The sequence below is a fragment of the Tinamus guttatus genome, unplaced genomic scaffold (genome assembly GCF_059628265.1).
Source record: "Tinamus guttatus ecotype Peru unplaced genomic scaffold, ASM5962826v1 Tinamus_guttatus_pri_ptg000307l, whole genome shotgun sequence".
NCBI classification, from domain to species: Eukaryota; Metazoa; Chordata; class Aves; order Tinamiformes; family Tinamidae; genus Tinamus; species Tinamus guttatus.
Genome location: NW_028288841.1, coordinates 1,060,702 through 1,085,804, shown reverse-complemented (window position 1 = coordinate 1,085,804; position 25,103 = coordinate 1,060,702). Strand labels below are relative to the sequence as shown.

General features: G+C 42.4%; 2 protein-coding genes across 2 annotated transcripts in view; one reads left to right on the top strand and one right to left on the bottom strand.

Moving 5' to 3' along the window:
• LOC104577994 (netrin-4) overlaps positions 1 to 25,103 on the bottom strand; it is a 166,708-nt gene that overhangs the window by 36,614 nt on the left and 104,991 nt on the right. The window contains exons 2-3 of the mRNA XM_088528226.1: positions 7,373 to 7,471; positions 1,289 to 1,830 (exon numbers count right to left, since the gene is read on the bottom strand). Coding sequence (XP_088384352.1) covers positions 1,289 to 1,830; positions 7,373 to 7,439 — 609 coding nt within the window. The 5' untranslated portion in view covers positions 7,440 to 7,471. The remainder of the gene's footprint in view (positions 1 to 1,288; positions 1,831 to 7,372; positions 7,472 to 25,103) is intronic.
• Positions 10,616 to 25,103, top strand: part of UROC1 (urocanate hydratase 1) — a 38,264-nt gene continuing 23,776 nt past the window's right edge. Inside the window, exons 1-8 of the mRNA XM_088528216.1 lie at positions 10,616 to 10,786; positions 17,241 to 17,371; positions 18,241 to 18,334; positions 19,403 to 19,462; positions 22,058 to 22,186; positions 22,839 to 22,900; positions 23,857 to 23,923; positions 24,747 to 24,890. Coding sequence (XP_088384342.1) covers positions 10,661 to 10,786; positions 17,241 to 17,371; positions 18,241 to 18,334; positions 19,403 to 19,462; positions 22,058 to 22,186; positions 22,839 to 22,900; positions 23,857 to 23,923; positions 24,747 to 24,890 — 813 coding nt within the window. The 5' untranslated portion in view covers positions 10,616 to 10,660. The remainder of the gene's footprint in view (positions 10,787 to 17,240; positions 17,372 to 18,240; positions 18,335 to 19,402; positions 19,463 to 22,057; positions 22,187 to 22,838; positions 22,901 to 23,856; positions 23,924 to 24,746; positions 24,891 to 25,103) is intronic.

Genomic DNA, 25,103 nt, shown 5'->3' with positions numbered 1-25,103 from the left:
CACACAGAAATGGAAAATGGTATTAGATGCCTAGATTCTATATTGACGTGGCAAGTGAAATCTCTGTACAAAAGACATTTGGATGTATTTGATGTATTTGTATCTTACTGACTAGCAGAATTGCTGCTCCAACAAGAAGACAGTTCAGCAAATGTTTTACTGCAGATTTCCACTCTGTAGAGATGTTTCCCAGTCTGTTGCACAAAGATGAACTCAGTCTCTGTACTGCTGCCTCCCTGTCTCTGGTACACTAGTTCCTTTCTTCTTGAGTGCATTTTGAAACATGCTGCTGAAATCCCTGTTTTTTAAAGCCTATCTGGACCTTTCACCTCACACCTGAGCTTAATTTGTAGCAAGATAACTACTGCCCAAATCTTCATGATTGTTTCCAGACAGGGAAACGAAGAAGAGGTTTGTGACTTCTCTAGAGAAGAGAGAAGGAAGTGGAAGGACTCCAGCTGCTGATGTGCCTATGGGAGTGTTTTATAATCTCCCCATATACCTCCATGCCTCCTCTATAAAAAGATACCAATTATATTTATCTTCTTTCCTATCTTTTTGAGACTGATGAACAAGAAGGCTTATAGCTGAGCTACATACCTGATTAATAAGCAGTTTCTAATGTTCTTCTCAGAGGAATTTATCAGCGTAATCATACATTTATTTAAAATCAAACCCTTTGCATCTAATGGCACATCAAAATACTCATACTGAAGGAACTGTACCCTGTGTTTGAATAGTGAAACGTGGCTGCTCACATCCATTTCTTGTTTCTAAGGTTTCCTTTCAGGCCTGTGCCTTGATATTTTATCAGAGCTGACCCTCCCAGCAGGGCCAGCGTGCATTGAATGTTGGGGAGGGGGGAAGATGTATTTAAATGTCTTCCAAACATCTAGGACCTTTTATGTGGACAAAAATAGATAACTGCAGAATGCAATTCATGTCATCCTACAGTAGAAAACCATTTCAGATAAACCAGACTCTACAAATGCCTATTTCTCTCTACATTTTCATGGAATTTTAGTTCAGCCATTAGCATCTGCAATGTAAAATTAGGAAATGTTAATCCTATCATATGCAATTCTCGTAAAAGAGATCATTAAATCATCTCAATTCACTTTCATTGACATATTTATCTTTCCTCATTATTTTCTTACCATAAAGCCTTTGGGGAGAGGCTGCCTTTCATGTTTTTGATGGACAACCTCCCTTGGAGAACATGCTGATTTTCATCTAGACTTCAGGTGTTCAACACTAAACATTGTCCAAACCTCAGTTATTTGCTTACCTCTCCTCTGGTGCAGGGCACTGCGTCCGAGTACCTGGATGTACACATGGAGCCCTCCTCAACGAGATCATCCTGGAGCCCGAAAGTGGCTGTACAGTTGGCAGAGAAATATTTGTAGGGCCTCCAAGTCTGGCCATAGTCCTGGGACCTTTCCAACACCATCGCAGCTGGGCGAGGTGACTTGAACACGGCAATGACATGGGTCAGGTAGAATTCAGTTTCAAAGTCCAGCCTGATTTCCTCCCTGTGTACCCCTTGGGCCGACTGCCACCAGGAGATGGGGTTTGCAAAGAAATCATCCGTCATGTCGGCAGGGAGATGGGAGTTATCCGGCTGGTTGGCGTTGCATTTGGTGCAGCGAGGCTGGCCGCAGCCCCGGGCCGCCTGTTGGAGGAGGTTCTGGTCCGGGTAGAAGCAGTACAGTTCGGTACTGTTCTGCCCACACGTGGTGAGAGTGGCTGGTGTCCTCCCGGTCGCGAGGTTGCCCACTGGAGGATTGCACGAACGGCCGTTGCAGCGGTAGCCTTGTAGCCTCATGGGATCTAGAGACAGCCAAAAGAAACAAAAGTAAGCAAAATTTCCCGGGTGATTCTCAGGCTCTAAAACCCCTGACCATGCAAATGTTGGGATTCTCCTTCTGCACCCAACAGGACTTAGTGTAAGGAAAGCTACTTCATCTTCTCACACAAAGTCTGGAGGGCGTTTCTCAGCAGATGCGGTCTTTGCTCTAGGTGTTGAAGTCATGAACTGATGTCTTCCAAAATCACAGCTGTTACCTGTGAGCATTTGAAGGTCTAACTTTGATTTCTGTTAAAAATGCACTTGCACTGGTCTATCAAACTATGTGCTTAAGTATAGAAATCTTGGTTTTCTTACTTTAGCAAAGCTCCAGATCTAAGGACTTTTTCGTACACTTATTTTCATTGTCACCAGAGAGTGAAGCCAAGCTGTACTATGCACTGTAGGTACAGTAGAAAAGAAATTATTCCTGCCCTACAGATTGCAGACTGTTTACACATACAGACATCTAAAATAAAGCATATATTTCTATAGCTATGCATTACTAGCCCGATTTTAAGAGGTATTGAGTTTCTGACACTTCTTTTCGGATGAGCTGGAGTTGTTAATACTTAGCAGAGCTGAAAATCAAGCCTCTCTTGTTTAAATGCTTTAATATGGGAGCAGGTGACTGTATTCTGTTTGCCAAGTTTACAATAATTAGTAGACAAGCCTTTTTTGTACGTTCAATATAGGTACCTGTTCATTTCTAAATTAGTAAAAGGTAAGGATAATGATAAAGTCATAATACTGTTTGGAAATCAGTAATGCCTTGTGGCACTGGATCACAGGTTATTCCCAAAACCTTATTACTAAACTGGAGAAAACTGCTTTTCTAATGACGTGCACTGTACTCTTTACATCTTTCCATCTCTTAATAGTCTAGAAGGAGTTAAAGACTGACCTTGCAAGGTTATAAATCTAATCCAAGAGGTCACAAGTCAGATGGCTCAGTGCAAGTCCTACAGGAAATGACCCTTCCAATGAAAAGTAGGATGACTGTAAACCCGTAGTAATCTAGCAGCGATTCAAAGGTCAGGTATTCAAGATCCTAGGTCAAATTTTAAAATCCTTTCTCGGTTTATATTCAATCTTTCCTCAGGCAAAACTTGCTTTAAAATCAAGTTAGACCAGAGAAAATACTTTCTGGTTCAGCCTTATAAAAATATTCCGATTTTAAGTGTACTGGGCTGAAACTGATGGCCTTCTTTCACAGGAGATTGTTAAAGGTGAAAAAATGTGTCCAACTTGCATGGCTTTGCCCTTGAGTTGCTTCTGCCCTTAATTTTTAGTGAAATTTCTGCCAGAAAACAAGGATGAGGGGTGGATGTTGTTCTGGAAAGCACCTCATGCATTTTGCTTCCTAGAATTCAGACACCATCCCAAGCCATGGCATGTCCAGTGAATTCCACTGACCAATGGAGTCTGGAGGGTGAATTCCACTGAGTAGCACAAGAGTTCCTGGAAAAGGATAAATACATCCATATGGCTGAACACAAATTTTACAAGCTGCAGCGCCTCAAGATTGTCCTTGTGAGTGGCATTTCAGTGTCTACCTTGTCATAGTTGACTTGTTCCTGGTTGGTAAAAAAATGTTGTAAAAATAGAAAATATAGCAATTCCTATGTTCATAGTAAATTGGATATTAACTGATTTTGCTCAGTGCTGCACAAAGGTATCATCTCTGTCTGCAGAGAATTTATGTGGGCCCAATCTTCCAACTGAGCCCTGAACGAGCATTAGCTGTGACGGGAACCAAGGCACTTAGTGTTGATCAAGACTGAGCTCATGTTACAAATCCCCCTGAAATATGGATACGCATGTCCCGTAACTAAAAGAAAGTCCATCTTTATTGATATATCACATCATGAAAGCTTTCACAGAGGAAAATGGATGCTGGTGTTCTAAACTGAAGGAATTACATAGGGGAAGCTTTGCAGACAAGAATGGCATAAAAGAGAAAAAAAGGAAACTTGCTTTTTCTTTTATTTCCCATAAATGCCAGTCTCATACTGAGTCTTTCTGCTGTGTTTATATGGACCTGGGAAGGCAAGAAGAATGTGGACATTCTGATCAGCAGTCACAAGATGGTTTAGCTGCTCTGCCTGCTAATGCAGCAGCATCAATAAAGAGTTCCCGTCCGGACTGCTGCGTCATTAGGAAAATGGGAGAAGAACGGCATGCAAATTAGTGGAAGGGAGGTTGAGAGAAGGCGAGAGACAGGAAAACAAATTTTGCAGTCGATTAAAAGCTTTGCATTTAAAGAGATCAATTGACAGGACATTGCTGGGCCACGAGCACAGCTCAGCCTGTCCATCACTCACTGATTCTGCGGAAACAACACAAAATGTGTCGTCTGAGCAGTGGGGAGGGACCACAGCAGAGAGATACAGCAGCCACGCAACCAAACAACTTATCCTGAATGCCAGGAGGGTTTGTTGAATAATTCATAACAAAATAAACAGTTTGACTGTGCGCGGGCACTGCATGTCACTGAGGTTGATTAGCTTTTACTCCACAATGGGTGGCTTGGCTCCATAAATGGTATTGCTAATTTATTTATTTATCTTCTGCTCCCTCTGGGCTGTGCCACAGAGTGGCAGGGCAGTGGCACATGCCTGGCGCGTGTTATAGTGATAATATTATCTGATGATTAGGGTGCCATACAGTTCAAGAGAGGACACACTTCTGGTATTACCCGGACACAGTTTCCAGGAGAGGGGTCTTACTTCAGAGCCTTGTAACACCGGGTTCAAAGCCTGCTGATGTGACTAGAAAGATGCCTAGTGTTTTCTATGGACTTTGCAATGGGATTTTTTTATTTCTTCTCTGTATGCAAAATCACTTGTGCTCAAGGCTCCTCCAGAACAACTTCGGCAGCTCTGAGCAGCTCTTAAACACTGAAAACTTTGGATATCTTCTGCTGAAGTCTTGGAGGAGCAGTTTCAGCATGCACATGTACATGTGCCCATCTGAATTGCACTCGTTCTACCTTGACGAACTTTCTTTTTAAATAGCAAAAACTTTTGAATGCTCTTCATAGCTAATCAGCTTGGGGACATGAGTTGCTCAAGTCACCATCAATCAGACATAGAGGCTTTTCTGTAATGCTGGTGACAAGAAAAGTGCTACAACCCTTTGGTTTGTCAGGTGCCAACAGCCAATGGGTTTGATGGGTCTTCATCCACTTACGAGTAGCCAGGTGAATTTTATAACCAGAAGAGTCCTCCCAAATGGAACTTCCTAAATATCCCAAAGGTGACACTGTGAATAAGTGATGAACCCCAAATGCCCCCATGGCCTGAGGCACAGACAGAGAATAAGACCTCAGATGTGGGCAGTCTTCCAGCATGGCAGGTTGCCATCTGCATCCCTCCTGGAGCAGCGCTTGGCTCCAGGACCTGCAGCCTCCTTTGCAGAAGAGCTCAATAACCCTGGGCCACGGGAAGCCCGGGCAGCACAAGTCACCTTCAGCCTGGCGCTGGAAATGGCCATTTTTGACCACACCACGCCCCCTTTTGGAGACCTGCCACCAGGAGGAGAGCTGGCCCGGGCACCTGGGGGACAAGGTCTGGCAGGGAGCGGGGCAGGAGCCCCGGCTGCACAGGAGATTCCAGCTGCTGTTGTGAGGGGGATGCGCCCTCCGCCTGAGCGAGGCGGGCGAAGCCCAGCCCCGGGTCCCATCTCGTGCTATAAAGCCTACCTGACCCTTCTAGACAAACTCATATTTTTTTCCCCCTTCGCATTGTGTTAAGAGATCTAAGGATCCAATCTTGACAGCCCTGGCTGTGTCATCTGCATGGACATGGGTGAAAGACAAATATTCCCCCCATTCCTTATAAGTTCCAATCAATTCATCTCATCTTTGACCAGGAGGGGCTCACTGTACTGCTGAAAAGGAAGATTACGGTATAGGATAATAAGGCATGAAAGAAAAAACGCTTCTCTGCATGCCTGTGTTCAGGAAAAAGCTGAGATTTTGTGCAGATTAGCTAGATGCTGTCAGAACCTTGATTTAAATAATATTGACCCAGCCTGCAAAGAACCTGTAAAGATTCAAGATTAATTCAAAACTTTTACATTGTTTCTTTTAGAAGCAATATTAAAAATCAGAAATGATCAAGCAGCCCTTGTGCTTTCACAGGTTGGTGTTTCCCCAGCCTTTCAGGCAGACACCGTATATTTGTTTAAAGTGACATTGAGTCCTTAGTGTCATCACCTTCAATTTCCAATTATTTTGCCATTAATCACTGCCCCTACCCCATTATTCCAAGAGTGCCTAGCTTAATGCAGAGCACATCCCCTCCCCTCAGATTCCCAAGAAATCAGCTTTGCGCTGCCTTTCCTTGAAGATGTGTTTTCACTTTGTGAATTGGATGCAGAGCAAATTTTGGCTAACAGGCTGCTTTTCCCGGCAGTATCAGCAACTTTATGAGGCATCTCTGTGAGTTTTGTGTGCTACGTGTCAGCTTATGTATCCTACAGAGAAGATCCTTGCCCAGGAATCGAGTGAATACCCAAGACAAGACACTCAGAGGACTAAGGAACCACGTCCTCCCTCTGCTCGTTCTCTACTCACTCCTCTCCTAATACCCCGGGCATGCAGGTGAATTTTACAATAATGACAGGCTTTTGTCTACATAAAAAGAGACCACAAGGTGGTATCCCGATGGGCTAGTAAACGAGGATGGGTTATTGTCTCATCAATGTTTGTTTTTATTTTTTTTGACCTGATCTGCATAATTCATCTCTTTTAACCTTAGAAGTGTATTAAACCACAGAAGGAAAGAAAAAAAAATAATTCCCTCCTTTCCCTCAGATAATTCTTTTCTCTCACGATCAGGATATTTTTAGAACCATAGGTAAATACCAGGGCAGCTCTGTCATCTCCGAACATGCTTCTTTGTGCACCCACAGACACACACACACAACTAATGAACTTCTCTCTCTGTCCCAGTCTATTTATTCCCTAATGCTAATTTAGTCTTGTCCAATGCACATTAACTGTCCTCTCAGGGAAGTGAGAGGGCTGAGTGAGAGGGCTCTCCTGGATAAGCAGTACTTCCTAAACAGCATCTTTCACTAATAACGATGCAAAAAATATCATATAGAATGAGTCAGATCCCTCCTGTGATGCTATCCAAGAATGTTGTCATTTCACTCATGCCCTGCCTAGCAAAACAGTGTTTCTTCCTCAAAACAAATATCCAGAATATCTCAATCCATCGCTCTCTTTCTCTCTGTCTTATTTTCTTTCATTCATAAAAATACACTGTTCTCTCTTAAGGATGTAGGAAACTGTGCACTTGGTTATAATTCACAGGGAGCAGACTGAGCTGAAAATCTGTGAAAAGCTGTGTTGAGGGGAATAAGAAGTATTTATATACTATATATTTATATATATATATATAAAATATATTGACATAAATCTAACAGAGTTTGTAGATTTGATTTTCATTCTCTCTCCCTGTGCTCTGTTCAGGCTGTTTTTTTTTATGGATGGCAATATTGATTTATTTTGCTTACCTGCTTCCCCATGGCCAGAAATAAAATATTCCAAGAATACAATCAGCATGATGCCTTTACGCTGCATGGCTGTCAGTGAGATATCTGTCCTCAGTGAAGCAAAAAAATAGCTGAAGAAATCTACAGGTTTGGTGCTTGCATTGCTTTTCTATATTTTCTTTCTTTCTCTCCGCTCACCTTCCTCTTAGTGCAGGGCTCGGGGCTGCTGTCTCATTCTCCTTGGTTTTGTTTGGGTCCAGAGGTGGCTTTTTTTTTTTTTTTTTTTTTCAGGGCTCAAGATGCCTTCTGGGTGTCACCCGTACATCGCTTCCAATAAATAAATAAATAACAGAGCTTTCCTGCGTCTTTACCCCTCTTCAAGCAGCAGGCGAGGGCCGTTCACATCCTCGGCGTAGCCCCGTGAACGCACCATGGAGGGCGGCTGCGACGCGGAGAGCTCTGCCCGGCCCGGTCCTTCGCGGCCGCTCGGATGCTATTCCCAAACTTTGGTTCCTGCTCGTTGCTCTCGGCGGGGCCGCGGTTTTGCCTTTGCCCGGGTGGCTGCACGGGGTTTCTGTGCGTTGGGGAGCGCAAACCCCGTGTCGCCAGCGGTGGCCCCGGGCCCTGCTCCCCTCGGGGCCGGCGGGGCAGCCGAGCTGGCTGCGCTCGCCGCGGGATGCGCAGAGGGAAAAAGTGACTTCTTGGCTCCTCGCTCGTTTTATTTTGTTTGCGTTTATTTTATCGTATTTCCCTCCTCCCTCCGCTGTCACGGAAGCCACTTCTGTCCCCTCTCAGGGATTTGCTTCACACGGCGAGCGCCGGGGGAGAGCGGTGAAAAACAAACCGAGCGCCAGCGCCCCGGGAGCGCCGGCACCGGGAGCGCCGGGAGCGGGGCCGGGAGCGGGGCCGGGAGCGGGGCCGGGAGCGGGGCCAGGCCGGGTTCGGGCTCCGCTGGCGGCTCCCAGGGCGCTGGGGGCAGGTCCCTCCCGCCGCTGCCGCCCGTGCCCGGGCTGCTCGCTTAGCTCCAAGTTTTGCTCTCCCTCTCTCGCAGCCGCTATCACATCTCGCAGCCCGAACCGGGCCGTCTCTCCTCCCTGGTGCTCTCTGGTTGCAAAGGGGATTATTATAACATGTGATCTTCTTCCTGTGCTGCTTTATATGTGCATTTTTTTTTTTTTTAGTGGGGAGGAGGAGGAGGGGGCTGGCTCGGTTCCGCACCTCCTCGTCAGCTGGGCTGCTCGCTGCTGCTCTCAGATGCAGACGTTGTTTTCCAGCCGCATCTTCCCCTGCAGGAGCCGGGCTGCGTGTCCGCGTGTCCGCGAGCAGGGCCCTGCAGCACCCTCTGCCAGGCGGCCGGCACATGGCAGCCGGGCCCCCCGCAAAGCCCCTGCCCGCCACGGGCTTTGCGGGGTCTGCACGGATTGCAGGGTGCTCACCCGGGCACACACGAGGAGTTTGTTCCCCTAATCACTCACAGAGGGGAGCTGGGATGTGCCAGAGACTTCCAACTTGCCAGGGAAGCTGGGGAATGTCCTGGAGAGTGCCCAGTACCATGGAAACACCTGCCTGTCCCAAAGACCTACCCAGCACTGAGCATGACCCTGCAGACAGATTTGCCCAGGGGCTTCTCCAGCACAGAGCTCCTGGTGACCCAGAAGGGTCCAGGGTGGATATCACCCTGTGCAAGTTCTGGGTCCCAGGAATAATTTAATTCAGGGAGTGATTTCCCTGCCTGGCTTCATCTCTTCCTTCAGCTTTTAAGGCAGCGTAATGCCAATAACATGTGGCTGATGTTGCAGAGGGAAGCAAGTCTGATGGGTTTCCAAATGAAAAAGAGGTTATTCCTGTGCCCACCTTAGGCGGGGTACGGAGGATGCAGGTCTTACAAGGAAAAAAATGTTTTTCTGTGAGTTAGGATGTTGAGGTAAGGATGGGATAGAATTTTCTCACTTTACATTTATCTTCCCTTTTCTGTATGTTTTTAATAGGAAAGCCCAATAGAAACATTTAAAATATAAAGGAGATTTTTCCTCCCTCTTTCTCTGTCTTTTGTTTAAGAACAGCTAAAACACTATATAATTGCAAAAAAAAAATTCTCCTGCCATAGATGACAATCCGCATCCCTCAGAGGATTTGAGTCTGCTGCATGCTCAGCTCTCCCGGGATGTTGGGAGTCTTTCAACTCAAGCATCTCCAGTGGGAGCTGGGGATGTGCAGTATGTCCTAGAGCTAAAGCCAACACGACATTAATGAGATGCTGTCATTTAATAACCAGGCTTTGTTGTCACTGCTTGTTGATTGATGCCTTGTGGAAAAATGCGGTGGTATTTTTCTACTTTTATTCCAAAGGTTTTACGCTCGTTCCTAACTGAAACGTTTCTCCCAGTTAATTTCACCAGTCTTAAACGGAGGCACTTGAGAAAAATCCATGCTTGTGAGTTGTAGTTCATTGCATGTAATGAAGAACAAGGAGCTGTGGTATAACTTAATCAGCAGCTCAAAGCAGAGAGCAAAGTGCACGTTGCATTTGAAATGGAAAGTCAATGTTAAGCTTATTCATTTAGTTGCAACCTCTGGACGACGGTAGCAGGAGGTTTTGAAGTAGGATATAAAGTGATTTAGAACTGAAAACCTGAATTCCTCCTCACTGTTTTTCCTGTCTGGAGGAAACTGCTACCAGAGCTGATGAGGCTGCTAGGTCTCCGGTTTAATTCTGCTAAAATCGAGGCACTCCTGTGGGCTGAGCTAACAACTGAGGGCTGACAACAGCGGTTTTCTATGGAACAAACTGATCAGATCCAAGGGACAGCCTGTACCCAGAGGTGTCAAACATGAATGCCTGTGTTAATGGAACAGTGTATCTGGATGGTGCCATGACTCATAAGGAGTAACCTTAGTCAGTCCTAACCTACAGAAATGCAGAGGCCTCGTGGTCTCAGGCAAGGCTCACGCTCAAGCCCGTCACTCTCACGAGCCCATTGGGGAAATTAGCTGATAGGGGAAGCGAGTGACTTTCTCCAGTGTTAGCTCAGCAGCAGCTGAGAAAGCACCTAGAAAATAAACAGCAAAACTGTGAATCATTCATTTTGGGAGAGGAAGGACGAGCCAATGGCACAGCTCGGAGCAGGGAGGTGTGTCACCCGTGCCACCTGCCCTCGGCCTGTTTGCAAGAGCCGGAGGACGGGCTGTGCTCTGAGCCCGTCGCAGTGGTGGCCCCGCTCGGCGGGAGCTGGCCCGCACGCTTCGTTCCCCAGTCCTCGTGCCTCTCCAGTTCGCCTGTCCTTTCCTCCCAGCAATTCCCTAGCAGCTATGACCAGCCTGAAGGAAATCTGCCGTGGTCTTCCTCTCCACCCTCTGCCCGAAAACAGAGGTCGGAGGAAAGGAGTACCCCACGCACCGGTGCGAACCCCTAATCTCACTGCTCAGGAGAAAAAGGTAATACAGGGTCTCACAGGGCCTTGCTGCTCTTCCTTCCAGATAAATGCAGCTCAGAGCAGCAGACCTGATTTCCTCCAATGCTTTTCTGGAGATGGAGTTAACTTTGTGGCAAATGCATTTCCTTCTTTTTATAACTTCACTACATACTGGGACTAAGTAGTGGGGACTCCTCTGCCTTTTTGCTTGCTTTCTTTCTCCGTATATATGAGCAGATTGATGTGAGGGAGATTTGCTGCACAACAGATTCCATGCCTTTAACTGGCTGAACAAGAGGCCTTAGAGTCCGGTGCTGTCAATCCAGCATCATTCCTTGGAGATGTAATTAGGAATGCTGTCACAAGAACACTGCATATTTATGGGAGTGAAAGCTTGCCCCTCAAATACAGAGAATACACGTAGAGATGTAGAGAATCAAAATCTTTGTACAAACCGGGCACACATGCGTATATTTACCTCAAAGATGCAAAGATAATTTAGTTTAAACTCTAATCTGAATTTTTCTGGAATTTAGACAAGTTTGTAAGATGTTGGGTTAATTATTTGTCTTCGGTTGTGTAACTTTTCCTATGTCTTTTTGTTTGAATTGTCTGCGTGAGCACTAAAGTAATCATTGCATGACTTCATGTTAGCATTTAAAAAGAAATTTGCAGCAGAAAATAATTTGATGGGTGGAGATCCTCAAGAATTTTGTGTAGGAGAAGAAAAGGTGAGTTCCTTAGTTCGAAAGTCTGTGCTTCATCATATATAACATCAGTTATAACGTGACGTTCTGGTCAGTACACGGAAGTACGTTCTCCACTAACAACTTGCTCACAACTTCCTTGCATTTTGTGGGAGTTCCCCACGGGCATGAGCAGCCAAATTCTTTCGAAGTCCATTTCCACAAGCAAAGAAGAGCCCAGGCAAAGGGCGAAAAGGGGAACAGCAGTGAGATACTCTGCAGCACCAGGCAGCCCTCGTGGCTGAGACCGTCTGCGCGGGGACATGGGGAAGTGCAGCTAAGTGTGCAGAGGGGACCATGGAGATGGCTGTGAAGAAAAAGGAGCAGGCAGTGAGCTGTGCTCTGATGCTAGATCCTGTTCTGTACCTGGGAAGAGAATGCAGTGACGGAGCCCTCAGACCCTGTATAGAAATTGCAATAGTTTCCTGTAATTGCTGCAAGGAGAGAGCTGCTACTGGGCTGCTCTTCTGGTCCCAGGCCCAGGCTACTGTCTAGCATCCTACCTTCATCTCCCCTTCTTAACTGCCATGTGTGATGAAAGGTCATGCTGGCTGTTTTTTAGTAGCCTGTTAAAGCTTCCTTTCTGATTTATTTTACTCTTAATCTTCCGCCTCAGACTCCTAACAGGTTTAGAGGCTCAGCTGGTATTTATTTTATATCCGAAAAGCCCAATCTCTCTTTTTTTTTTTTTAACGAGGTGTTCCACACTTAGAAAAGTATGTCTTTTTGCAAGGTACTGTTTAAGCCTTGAAACAAGCTTCCAGATACTGTTGGCAGTGCAGTGCTGATTATATTGCAAGGCTTGTCTTTCCGCATGACACTGCGTTCATTTTTTAATTAAATTGCTCATGGGAAGCCTTGACAGCAGTCAATAGTGCTTCACTAGTTCATTTCAGTAAGGATCTGTCCCTCTGTTCATCTGCTTTCATTTGAATTTTACTCATTTTTACAGTAGTAAACCTTAGCACTGCCAATGTTTTATTTTTGGGACCTCCTATAAATGAGATTTATCAAGATCTGTGTGTTTTCGGGTCTGCTGAAGAGATATATAATTCTTCCTATCATACCAGCTTTAATCTCTTTGGATAAATCAAACTGTTTCTCAGAACTGATTTTGTTTATACACTTCCTGAGTGCTCTTCCTTCTTCATTCTTCAGCTGGGGCCTGTAACAGCCACATCCTCTCTCTTTCCCTTCCCAAATCAGGAAACGCTAGCTTTTTGTTTCTCAGCATCTGTGTCTCAATATAAATATGCTGCAAATGAATTACCCTGAAAATCTCATGCTTGGTGTGTCCTTTGCAAAGCAAGGACATTGCATACTCGTTGACCTTCCAGTAAAACTGTCACAACTTGCATACTTGTCAGTATTGCTTAGAATCAGAAAAAAATGTCATTTTTTAAAAACCATATACCAGTTTCCTTATACATTTTTAAGTCCAATGATGTTGTAACCTTCTCTTTACCCCAACATCATCATCTCTTACCACTTTATTTTAATTTGTGTTCCCATGGTATCTGAGCCCTGAGGGCACTAATAGGCCCACTAATAGCCAACCAGCCTCACCTGGGGCTTCCACCCATACCGTGGGCCCCCAGGCTCCATTTAAGTTCGGTCTTGAGCTTTCTGGGGCTCTTCTTTTCTATAGGCCTTGTTGATCTGGATGTCAGACTTTCTTCCCAGCATAACTTTAGACCTTCCTTGTCCCTGTGAACTGACCTGGTGATCTCTGGGCTGTGTCCAGCTGGTTATTGTCACCAGACCTGATCATGACTTGCATTGCTGGCTTGAGCTTTGACCTGCCTCATCACCCCAAACTCGTCTGATGATCTGGATTCTTGGTTGAATCTGGCTGTGACTCCTGGCCTGGCCTGCCCTGCTCTGCTCTCCTTGCTGTGGGACAGGACCCTGCCTGGTGAGACCTCTGCCCTTCTGGCTGTTTTGCCTTGGCTCTGCATTCCTTAGGAAGAAGGCTACACTGGCTGCTCTGTGACATCCTGGTATAAAGAGCAAAAAATCATAGCTGGGAGTGTTGTGGAGTTGTATAACACCTGAAGATCCTGTTGATGTTACTGATAAAGGAGGAGGATTTTTGCCCTTGATGATTGCTTTACAAAGCTGGAAATGAAGCCACTTTCAAAAAGCTTATACATGGATTGTGAAGGTCAGGCACTAGCTCTTGTTTTCTAAAGTTGTGATAAAGAAATGAACTTTCACAGTCAATGGTGCATTTATAGCAATGGCTGGTCAGAAATGACCATACTTCCTTGTGAACTGAACTGAGACCTGTCTAGGGAAAATAATAAATGAAATCAGTCTTTTACAATTACTGGTTAGGGAATAGTTCTGCTAATGATTCTGGAGCTGGCTATCATCAGATGTAAAACAGATGAGAGGCAAACAATATCTTCACTGGGAAAAGAGAGGAGAGCTAATATGGAGACTGTTGAGCTGATCACTTGCTCTTTGTGTTTTACTTTCCCCTTAATAAAAGGGTAGACTACAGATCTTGGTGTTTGTAAAGTGTCTTAAGATCCTTAAATTGGAAGTCCTTATGTTGTTTGGGAGGCAAATGAATGTCATTTACTTTGAAGAGGCACCAGCTCTTCAACAAGAACCAATTAACAAGAGGCCGATTTGATTTCTCAAGAGACTTCCATGACAAAGATACAGTTGATTGACTGAAGCAGATTTTCATAGACTCTTTTGACTACCTCATGTTGATGAGTTGTTGTTGATGAGTTCTGACTCTTGATTCAATGGCAACAGGATCATGTTTTGCTGTTTGAATTCCATTAAGTACAAAAAGACAGTCTACTAGTGAGAGCTTAGCTATAATAGATAAGCATTAGATCCACTTGGCAGATCTGAGAGGAAGACTCTGCATCAAATACTTTCATTGTGCTGAGCTGAATCAGGGACTCTCAAAATGACCAAACAGGTTCAGGAGTATAATCACCATTGATTTTTGAAATTCCATTGAACTCTGAACCTGATTTTCAGAGATGCTAAGCACATACAGCGTAAGCTGCTGTGAGGGGAAGTTCAGAACAAGAATAACACCTGAGTATCAAACCCACAAGGTCTAAAATCTGCCCATAATGGGTAAAACTAATCCTATATAAAGGTTTGGTTAACCTTTGGTATTGTTCTTTAATGAAACTTAAGGAATAGGTGGCCTTGTTTTGCCTTTCTACAAAAGCATGATGATCAGTCTATTTGAATTCAGTCCTTGAGTGCTTTTCTGAGGTTATTGTACAGTTTGATTTAATAATGAATACACAAAATGACTCCAGAATGCATGTAGCAATTACCTCTTCCTAAACCAGATAGGCTCCATCTAACCATTTTCAAGGGTTCTACCTCTCCTATTAAGAGGCTCTTTCAGAACCTTATATTTAAATTCTTCTAATTTGAAGACTGTTTCTTCATGGCTAATTAATAGCTATTTATTCCTCTTCCAGCATTTCCCTGAAGTGCTTTCCTGCTTTGACATTTATCCTGCAGCGAGACAGCAATCAAATGCCACCTTTGTTCTCTAGGCTAAACAAGCCATAGTCTTAGACTCCTTTTATAAGATCAACTCTTTATTGTCTACCAGCCCACGAGCCCTTCCTGCCCTTCACGTAGCATCAGAATTCATGTTTCTTTAATGCTTGCATCATCAAAATTCAGGCTTCTGTTAACACAGAACACTAACAGGGCAGAGGCTCTATTTAAGAGAATGTGTTTGAAAATGCAAACAGATTTTGCTTGCTCTTATTTTTAAGGTAAATATGAAAATTCTTTATAATACAAAAAACACTGATCAGAGCCTAGGTGATCCTTGTTGTGTTTTGGAAACGGAAATATTTTCATTCTGATTATTTTCTGTAGTTCTTATAGGTGTCTAAAATACCAAATGGGGCAGCATTTTTTCATTTCAAAGGATGTCACTCTTGTTCCTTTTGTAGAACTTAATTTTGTTGTTGCAAGGGATGTAGCATTTCATTGTCACTTTAGACATTTTGCAGAGCTAGAATTCAGATGATGGCTGCTTGGCTCCAAGATACCAACTTGGAAAAAAACCCTCTCATTTTGTCACAGGGTAAATTTATCTGGTTTGTTTTTGTTGGTTTGGTGATATACTTTTAAAATAAGTGCGTATCTTTCTGAAGAACAATAAGGTGGTATTTGAAGATGGAATTTGCATTTTCTAGTCTGGTAAATAGGTTTTTCCCATGTCATTCCCTGTATGAAATTGCAGGGGTTTACAAGTCTGATTCTTATGTGGTGTAAATCAACATAGTTTTGCTGATTCAAAACTATTTGACTTCTGTGTGTACAGTATGTTGACAAGAACACTCAGACAGTAGAAGTACTGTTATATCATCTCTAATTTATGTGGGACCAGCAATCTCTGATGATAAAGTAAGCAGAGAACTCTGACTATGAGGTTCAAACCATACTGTTTGTAAAACCTACCAAAGGTTTATTGCTGAGCCAAAAGGAGTGATCTGTAGAGTTTATTAGGACTTTTTGCCAGGACATTTTATTTTCTCAGAGCAATAAAGATAGTAAAGATGCCAAAACTGGAGGGTTCTAGATGCCTTTTTTTCTAATCTCATTATTACGTTTTTGGTATTACAAGAAATACCTCCCTTTATTTCCTCCAGGGAATACTTGCTTCCATGACTCTCTGAATTGCCAACAGCAGGTGTTTTGAGCCTGGGAATCTTCAAATCTAAGTTTTCCTGGTTAGACTCCTACCAGATCTAGAAGCAAACTTGTTTTCTTTCTGCCCTCACTCAGTACTTACCAAATAGCTTAATGAGGCTGTGAAATTTTGCATACTTTGTGAATCTCCTTAACTAAAAGTTGTTTGATTAGAGCTGCCATTTGCAGGAGAATCTGTAGAATCATTTAATATGTTTGCATGCAGTTGAGTTTCTTAAAGATTACAAAGCGTTTATACTTATTATGGTTTTAAACAAATGGAATATGAAATATGCAGCTATGACTGTTACTAAGGATTGTGATTTATTTATGGTTTCTTTCATCCCAGAGGACACACTTTACTTTGCAAATTGTGGCTAATCTCTTTGAAAGCAATAGAGAGTATGGGCCTCTTGGTATCATAGGCAGAATTTAGTTCAGTGTTTACTAATCATTTCACCTAATTTAGAATTGATGCATATAGCCTCAGTAAAATAGTGTCAACTACCACCTTCTGCAATATATTAGGATGCTAGTTGTAGTTTGTCTTAATCTGATAAAATGTTGTCCCAAAACATCTTAATCTGGGATCAACCAATATAATTCATGGCCAAGAACCCTTACTTGAATGAAAGCTCTTCAGTGTCTCTAGGAGTTCAGGCTCTCAGATTGATATCTGAACAATATTTTTCTTGGTAGTTCAGTGCCCCCTAGCACTGTGAGAGAGAATTTGTCTCTTTCTGATCCATAGGATTGAGTATTACCTAATAAACCTCCAAAAACTCTTACAGCCACCCCATTCTCAGGTGTAAATTTAATTTACAAGGAAAGATGCAGATGGAGATATTTCAACAGTAAAGAAGAATGGTGGCTCCTTCAGTATGAGCTTGGCCTTTAAAAGCCATCACTGTGTTATCCTGGGCAGGCTTCCAGATGATTCTGCTGAAAGTTCATGGCCATCTGCTTACCTCCATTTCTCTCTTACCTTGTTTTGTGTGTTTGTGTCTTTTGCTATTATTTTTTTTTTTTTGGCAGCTGGCTTTGCGTAATGCCTTGCGTTATTTTCCACCTGAAATACAAAAGATACTAGTGCTGGAATTTGCTGAGGAACTCAGGCTGTATGGACATATATATATGTACAGATTCTATCCAGATATTGAGATGAGGTAAGGACTAGAGCATTCAGAATTTGTTGCATTTGGTTGGGATTTGTTTACCGGCTTTCATCTATAGGAGTTCTCTTTGAATAGAGACACCACTGTATCTTATTCTACCTCTTGCAGAAGTCATGACATTAACAAAATATATCAGCTGAATAAATTAGATGTCCTGTGTGACACTAGACAGTGATTTCATTTCCAATCAGTGTTATTCACTGTTTTATGTGATTTATTTGGAATGATTGCCACATTTGACCTTAAAGTACATGAGTGCTGGGAAACCTGACTCAAACAGCTTTGTGAAGGTCTCAACTCTCTCTCATGAAATGCATGTGATATACTAAAAAATATAAACATCCTATGTTTCTCCTGACTAGTTATATCTTTAAGAGTTTCTTTGGCACTGAAATTCCAACTGGGTATTTTTCTCCTTAGATAGGATCTTAAATAACAAGGCTGCTGAGCCTACAAGCAACTTCCACTGCTCAAGTTTTCCTTGGTGTTGCAGGACGTAACTGCTCATCCTGGCAGTTGGGATACAGAGACCAGTTCTAGCTCCAAATAATCCAGGCTAAGAGGCAGAGAGAAGTCACGGCCATCATATTTATGAGCACTTGTGATTAACTGACTTGGCAAAGGATAGGCAGAATCCAATTTCTTTCTTAGCTTTCTTTAGTTAGCTCTGAGAGTTGAAACACAATTTGCTTGTACACATCATTTCAGATTTGCACTTTCTCCTTTTAGTTTCTTTCCTCCCCTTCTGAAGAACAAACTGGAGGCAATTTGACATTGAGAGAGATTTCTGTGGGATATTTTATTGCTGTCTTTATCTGTGAACTGAAGTGTCTTTCTAAAGTTGGTGGGTACTCTTTCAGGGCGTATCCCATAGAAGAATATCCTTGCAAGACCAAATCAGCTGCTGCTATTATGCTGATGATCATGAACAATCTGGATCCCTCGGTGGCCCAGGTAAGGCACAGTGAAAATTGTGAAGCTGGAAAGCATTCACACAATAGCAGCAAGCCTGCAAGTTACTTCCTGTATATGTTTATATAAAAATCAAAAGTTCAGGCATAGGGGTGAAATTAATCTGTGCAGATGATTCTCCCTCAAAACCTTGAACAGGTTTTGAGTTGTTCATTAGCCTTTTGTTAGTTCTGTGCCACATCTCCTATGTGGAGAGCAGGGCGCTCTGAGTTAGCGAAGCCGGCGGAGTTCAGTAGTGTCACACTCAGTGTGGTGTCCAAGAATGGTCACCAAGAATGGTCACTTCTGAGGCGAGACCTAAAGGGGACTAAAGTGCAATTATGCATCTCTTGCACTGTTGTGGCTGTGCCGATTCCTTGTATTGAGTTCTTAGATTCTGTACATGGATTTAATTCTGCGCAGTGGACCCTTGTCCTGGCTCTGACTTTGAAGACCTTCTTTAATGCTAATGAAATGTCTTCAGCTCTCATTATGTATGAGAGCTTGATCACTGCTTGTGCAATAAATTCAGTTCTTAGTGTGTAGCTTTTGCAGCATATATTGGAGAGAGAAAAAAAAAAAAAGATACTTTCTACAGCTTTGCAAACTCATTTCTCAAGGACAGCTTTACTGGAGGGTTACAGGACCAAAGTCCATCCTTACCAACACTACCCAGTGTAAAGCCTTAGTTGTATAAGGGGCAAGGGAGAGGCTATAAAACCCTGCCCCACTGGTTCTGGGCCCTTTCAGCAGCAAATGCCAGTTGCAATCTGACTCAGATCACTCGGACCCTTTTTAACAGAGTTTTCTGGGATGTCTGTTTGTTACAGAAGCTGCCACCCATGAATAACTTTGTAGCATTTTACATCACCAAAATACCATTATAACAATAACATAAAACTATTACTTTTATGATGGTATATTCTGATTTCAAGAATCTACAGGGTATTAATGCAATAAGCTGTAGAGAAGATCTGTAACTGAGATTTTTATTTTTCAAATGACAAGGATATGTTCTGAAACATTTCCAGAAATTTCTTCGCTTTAATATTGTAAAATTCCTTTTCTCAGTTTCCCCAGGAGCTTGTCACTTATGGAGGAAATGGTCAGGTCTTCAGCAACTGGGCGCAGGTAGGACACAGCTACTTTTGTAACTTGTTTCATAAAACCCGTTTCACCCTCCCCCAAGCACGTTCTGCTTAGGCAGAGTTTGTGATAATTCTTGGCAGTCATTGTCTCAAAATACTCCAAAACATCCTGTCTGGATAGATGAATGCTCGGTTATGAACTGCATAGATGGGGAGAGCTTTATTTAGTAAGAAGAGCACAGACAGCCCAGTAGAAACATTGCAGTTTAAAGTATCAAGCTGTGTATGATGATATAAAGAACAGGGAGTTTGTTTTGTTTTGTTTTTCCTGCTGCCTTTGTATGTGCCTCTATTTCACACAAAAATGTTTAGAGGCAAACTGAATACCAGGAAACAAAATATGTCTTTTATTCACTTGTTTCTGGTATTTTTGCAAAGTATTTTACAAATAGTAGAATAAATAATACAGATTTTATTTAAGAAAGGGAAAAGGAATTTAAGATTTTTATCCTGAGTCATCTTCTACTCTATCATAAACTCACTGTGAGTGTTTAGGTGCTAGCTGGTCATATCTTTACTTTCAGATCTAGCAACATAAACTCTGATCTCTGGTGGGTAAAGGCCTGTCTAAAATCTGACGGGGGCAATGGGTTTTGCAGTGTGGGACAGATATGGCGCAGAAGAAAAGGTGCATCAGCCTGAAGGATAGTGGCACTCCTGAAGGCTGGAAAGATCCTCAGTTCTTTAGATTAAATGACCAAAAGCTGATCTATGGCACTAGCTTCTGTGCAGAGGGGTGTTCTATAGACCTTACTGTGTCTTTACCAAAATTTGACTTCTTGACCATTAAAAAAAATGCAAGAAGTCTAACTTGTGAATGACATTCCCCGTTAGGGAGAAGTAATGAATTTCTGACTTTAACACAGGACTGCGAGGCCTGAATTTTCTTCCCAGTTTGACTGCTTTTCATTTGTGGCCAAGGACTCCCTTAAACTGCAGTTTCCTAATCTATGAAATGAGAGTTAAATGGAAATCTCAGGTGACTTTTGAGGCAAAACTCTTCTGTTCCTTTGAAAGAAAGGTACCATGGCAATGCACAACATTGCTTTACCCTGTGCATTGATCAGTTAATGCCATGTGTGAAGGATTTACAGCAGCCTGCATGTGAGCAATGCCAGCATCTAATAGTAGCATTAATATGCTGACATCCCTTAGGCAGATGTTTCACTCCAAAGTGAAATGGAAGCACTGCCAAGTTCAGAAATATCCTGTCTTTTCCCTTGTTCTCACTGAGGTTAAAGGGAGCTGTGACCTGCAGTAGTTTTGCAGTGGAGCAAACAATACCTTTTTGTTGCTGGTTACTTAGAGTAGCAATCACATGAATGATTCCGTTATGGTAGAACCTCTTGTTCTTTGTTTATGCCTTGAAAACAACACGCTTTTCGTCAGTTTATGTCATTGCAAAATTCCTGATGAAAAGGTTGAGTTTCTTCCTCAAAGCCCTCTGCGGCCTTCTGAATAGTTTTCTAAAGAACAGTGTCTAGAGCTAAATTTCCCCCTTACCAGCTTTGTCAGCCTCAAGGCAACAGAACTGTCTTCTGTGGTTCTTTGATCTAGGAGAGGCAGACTAGATCTTCCTTCTTCTCTTTCTTTAATCATCCAAAACTTGCTTCATTGTGCATAAAATGCAGCAAGATCTAACTGTCTTTCAGCTTTTTTTATTATTGCATTTTTTCCCCAGCTTGATAAATTCAGTCTGTTACCTGTTCTGTGCTCGGACAAGAATTGCACTGTTCAACGCTTCTTGTGAAACAAAACCAAAACAAGAAAGAGAAGTAACTCTTTCCTGCCTGAATTAGCTTGTTAAGCTCAGCTTGGAAATTTGTCAAGGAATGTTCAAATCACAGGGAATGCTGGGCTTTGTAATAGACAGTAATGCATGTGAGCTGGTTCTTCAGGCAGTTTAGAATGTCAAATTCTAGTTTTTGGCATAGATTGAAAGTAACTATTGAATTATGGAGATGGTGAGAGGCGTTTTAAATATCTTTTTATGTACAGGTATGTATATATTTGTAAGTATATTTATATGCACACACACATGCTTGCTTTGTGCACTCTCTCTGTGTCTCTCACCCACTGCTGGGAGCATCAGGGGCTGTCTTTGTCCCTAATGAAAGCTGATTTCTTTAAAGATGAAAAAATTTCATTTTTAAGTGCATATTTTACTGATTTATCGAAAGGATGACAAGCACGAGAAGATGCCGAATTATCTATTTTGAGTAGTATCTGTTTTGAGTGCCATATCCAATGGTTAAAATCAAGATAAAATTAGAACAGCTCTAAAAATGATGCATTAAAATGCTAGCAAAGCATTTCTGGGGTTTGTACTGGAGCAAGTGTTCTGGAACTTATTCAGACCTTTGCTAGTTGGTGACTTACGTTTCCTGCTGAATGATGTCTCTTAATAGACTTTGTTAAAAGCAGGAATGGGATAAGAGCTTTGGCTGCTTGTATTCCAGATACAAATACACCTTGTTATCTCTGTAGCTGCCTTTTGTACCCAAAGCTTGTGAGATTGCTGAAGACACATCAATGAGATAGAAATGTGTTCACTCATTCTCCTTGGTTTCCCTTTCAGTTCTGGTTGGTCATGCACTATTTGTCAGAGATGACCGAAGAGCAAACATTAGTCATGTACAGTGGGCATCCTCTGGGACTCTTTCCCAGCCATCAGTATGCTCCTCGATTAATCATTACTAATGGCATGGTAGGTATTAGAATCTTGCTTTCTCTTTTTCCTTCTTTTCCATTTAGTTTTCAAGTGTTCGCTGAATTAAGCATTATTGGTACAATCTGAACTTAGGAAAGCACTCAGGAGAACCTCTGATCCAAATTCTGTGCTGTTTATGCCAGTACAGTCCCCCTTGCCTCAAGTGCATTGAACTGCAGGGGTGGAAGGAATGAACAACTTCTGTTCCCGCTGAGTCCAAGCTGCACACACTCTTGGCTGGAACAGTTCAGACAGGCTCAGTTTGGAGGATATAAAAGCCCTCAATAGGCAAACTGATGATTATTGATCAGATGCTGAGATATCTGGACTGCTTTATTCTGAAGGCAAGTTGGACACTTGGATCTACTGGTTCCTTTCCAGTCTCCTGGGCCATTCACTGCCCATCTTCCTGGGCTAGTCTTAGGCATAATAGTCATATAGCATAGCTTTCCTCAAAACTTGCATGACCATCATGTTGCCAGGAATGCCAGACATTTCTTTCGTAATACTGGAATGTGTGGAACAAAAGACATGCCTTATTCCTGCTCTTTTTCTCTGTTTTTCTATGTGTGTGACCCTAGTTAGAAAATCTGGCCCATGGAAAATATCTGCTTAAATCTCTAATGTGCTTATCTGATTGTTTTCTTAGGTTATTCCCAACTATTCCACTAGAGATGAATATGAGAAGATGTTTGCTTTGGGAGTAACAATGTAAGATAATACATCACTATTGAAATATATCAGAGAACTAAAACATAATTTAAATATCAGCCACTGCTTGATTAAAATTTCCAGTGCAGAGGAGTTTCAACCGATCTCCTGATGCTGCAAAGCATTAATGAACACTTAAGTGGAATTACTGAGTATTTCAAGCTGTGTTCAGCCACATATGTAAGGATGTAGTTGAGGCCCACTAAACTTGATTAGGTTTATATGTATGTTTGGCTGAATTACAACCCAAAGCCTTAATCAAAACCTACTTGGAAGACTGGCTAAGTCCACTTTGCAGAGGTTTTGCTGTAATCTATATAGAGAATACAAGCTGGTAAAAGCTTCTCTTCTATTATACTAAGACTTTGAAGTAGGAAGTTATATATATATATTTTGAATAATTATTTGCCTGCTATTTTTATTATGCATGTAGTTGATGAACAGAGGGTTGTGTATCATGGCGAGAGTCGGTAAAAACTACTGGAGAAGTGTACAAGTGAGGAAACCAGAAGTGAAAGGGCACAAATACAGAGTGATGATTGCCACCCTTCTAGGGATTTAATAGGAGCATGAAGAATGGCTTTTGGGGTAACATTTCCAAAAGCAACTATTTGACTTAGGAGTTCCACTGAAAACTGATTGAATAAAGATGCTAACAATGTGAAAAAGTGTTTCCTTTTGCCCTAGTCACTGTGCTAAATACAGACACTTAATGTCTATTTATTCCTTTCATCCATGCAGTTTTGCCAGATGAACTCAGACATTTAGAAAGCTAAATGTTCCTCTGAAAATGTGGTGATGCACCTTCTCTCTGAGATGGAACTCAGCTAAGCTGGGAATTTGATAATACCACATCTCTAATAACAAATAGAGGCACAGGACATGATTATTTTTGCTATACCTAAGCCATATAGATATATACAGACTTAATTCCATGTGTTTGTTCCTTTTGCTAGGTATGGTCAGATGACTGCAGGGAGCTACTGCTACATTGGGCCCCAGGGAATAGTCCATGGAACTGTGGTAAGAAATCGGGAAAAGATCCATTTGTGCAGAGCCAGTGGAGGAGAGTTTCTCCTGGTGCCTGGAGAGGAGTTAATTGCTGTGGGAAGGATGCAAAGCAATTCTTTTTACTTTCTGTTTAAAATAAATAAATAGTGTCCTTATCCAGAATCAAAACCTCAAAAAGATATGTAATCAAGGTTTCTGTCTTTTCTGTTTATCGTAGCAGGCCTAAGCATTTCACAGGAGTATTTAGGTCCTAATACAGGAGTAGAAGAACTAGAGATCTGCAGAAATCTCTTAAGTGCATTTCAGCTTTTTTTTTTTTTTTTTGGGTATGTGGGTCATTTGCAGGTTTTCTGTGTCAGAACAGACACTATACAGCATGCACACATATCCTAACAATAGACTTGCCTTCTTTGTTCATATTTTGCTGAAATCTTGATAAAGTCTATATACCTCAAGACCAGCATTTGGGAACCACTGATCACTTCATTCTGTTTCAGTCACTGAATCATGTATTATCAGGACAGATGGTTTTAAAGCATCACTTAGTAATTATCTTCTTTTTTTCTAAAAGAAGTAAAACGGATTCCTGGTCTTAATGACTCCTGAGGCAAATTTTGCTGCTTCAAGCTCTGTTTCCAGTGGTAATGAAAGATTATTCAAATATAAAAACACCAATGCCTTTGAGCACCTTAGGCAGTTTTGCTTGCAAAGAGTCGTGTGTTTAAAAATACCTATCCAGTATGGAAAATCACTGGGAATACAGTGTTAAATGTTTATCTTTAAATTCCAGAAACTCTAGGCAAAAGGCTCAAAATAACTGCTGTGTTGTGTGTAGCTCACAGTGCTGAACGCAGGCCGTCGCTACCTGAAAGTGGAAGACCTGTCTGGAAAGGTGTTTGTCACTTCTGGTCTTGGGGGAATGAGCGGGGCTCAAGCGAAGGCTGCAGTCATTGCTGGGTGTGTGGGGATCATCGCAGAGGTGAGAGCAATGCTCCTTTCCTTCTCCCTTCCCTTTATATGCTGAATCCGAACTCTTCTGATGTACTCAATTAACCCTGGCAGGCAAAAATAAAGCAAATTGCAAGCTCTAAACAGAAAACTTAAGTTCTTTTTTGGGCAAATGCTGATAATGTTGTGCAGTGCCATTCTTGTGCTTCCCTGAAGCTCACCCATATATTCTTATGCAGTGTTT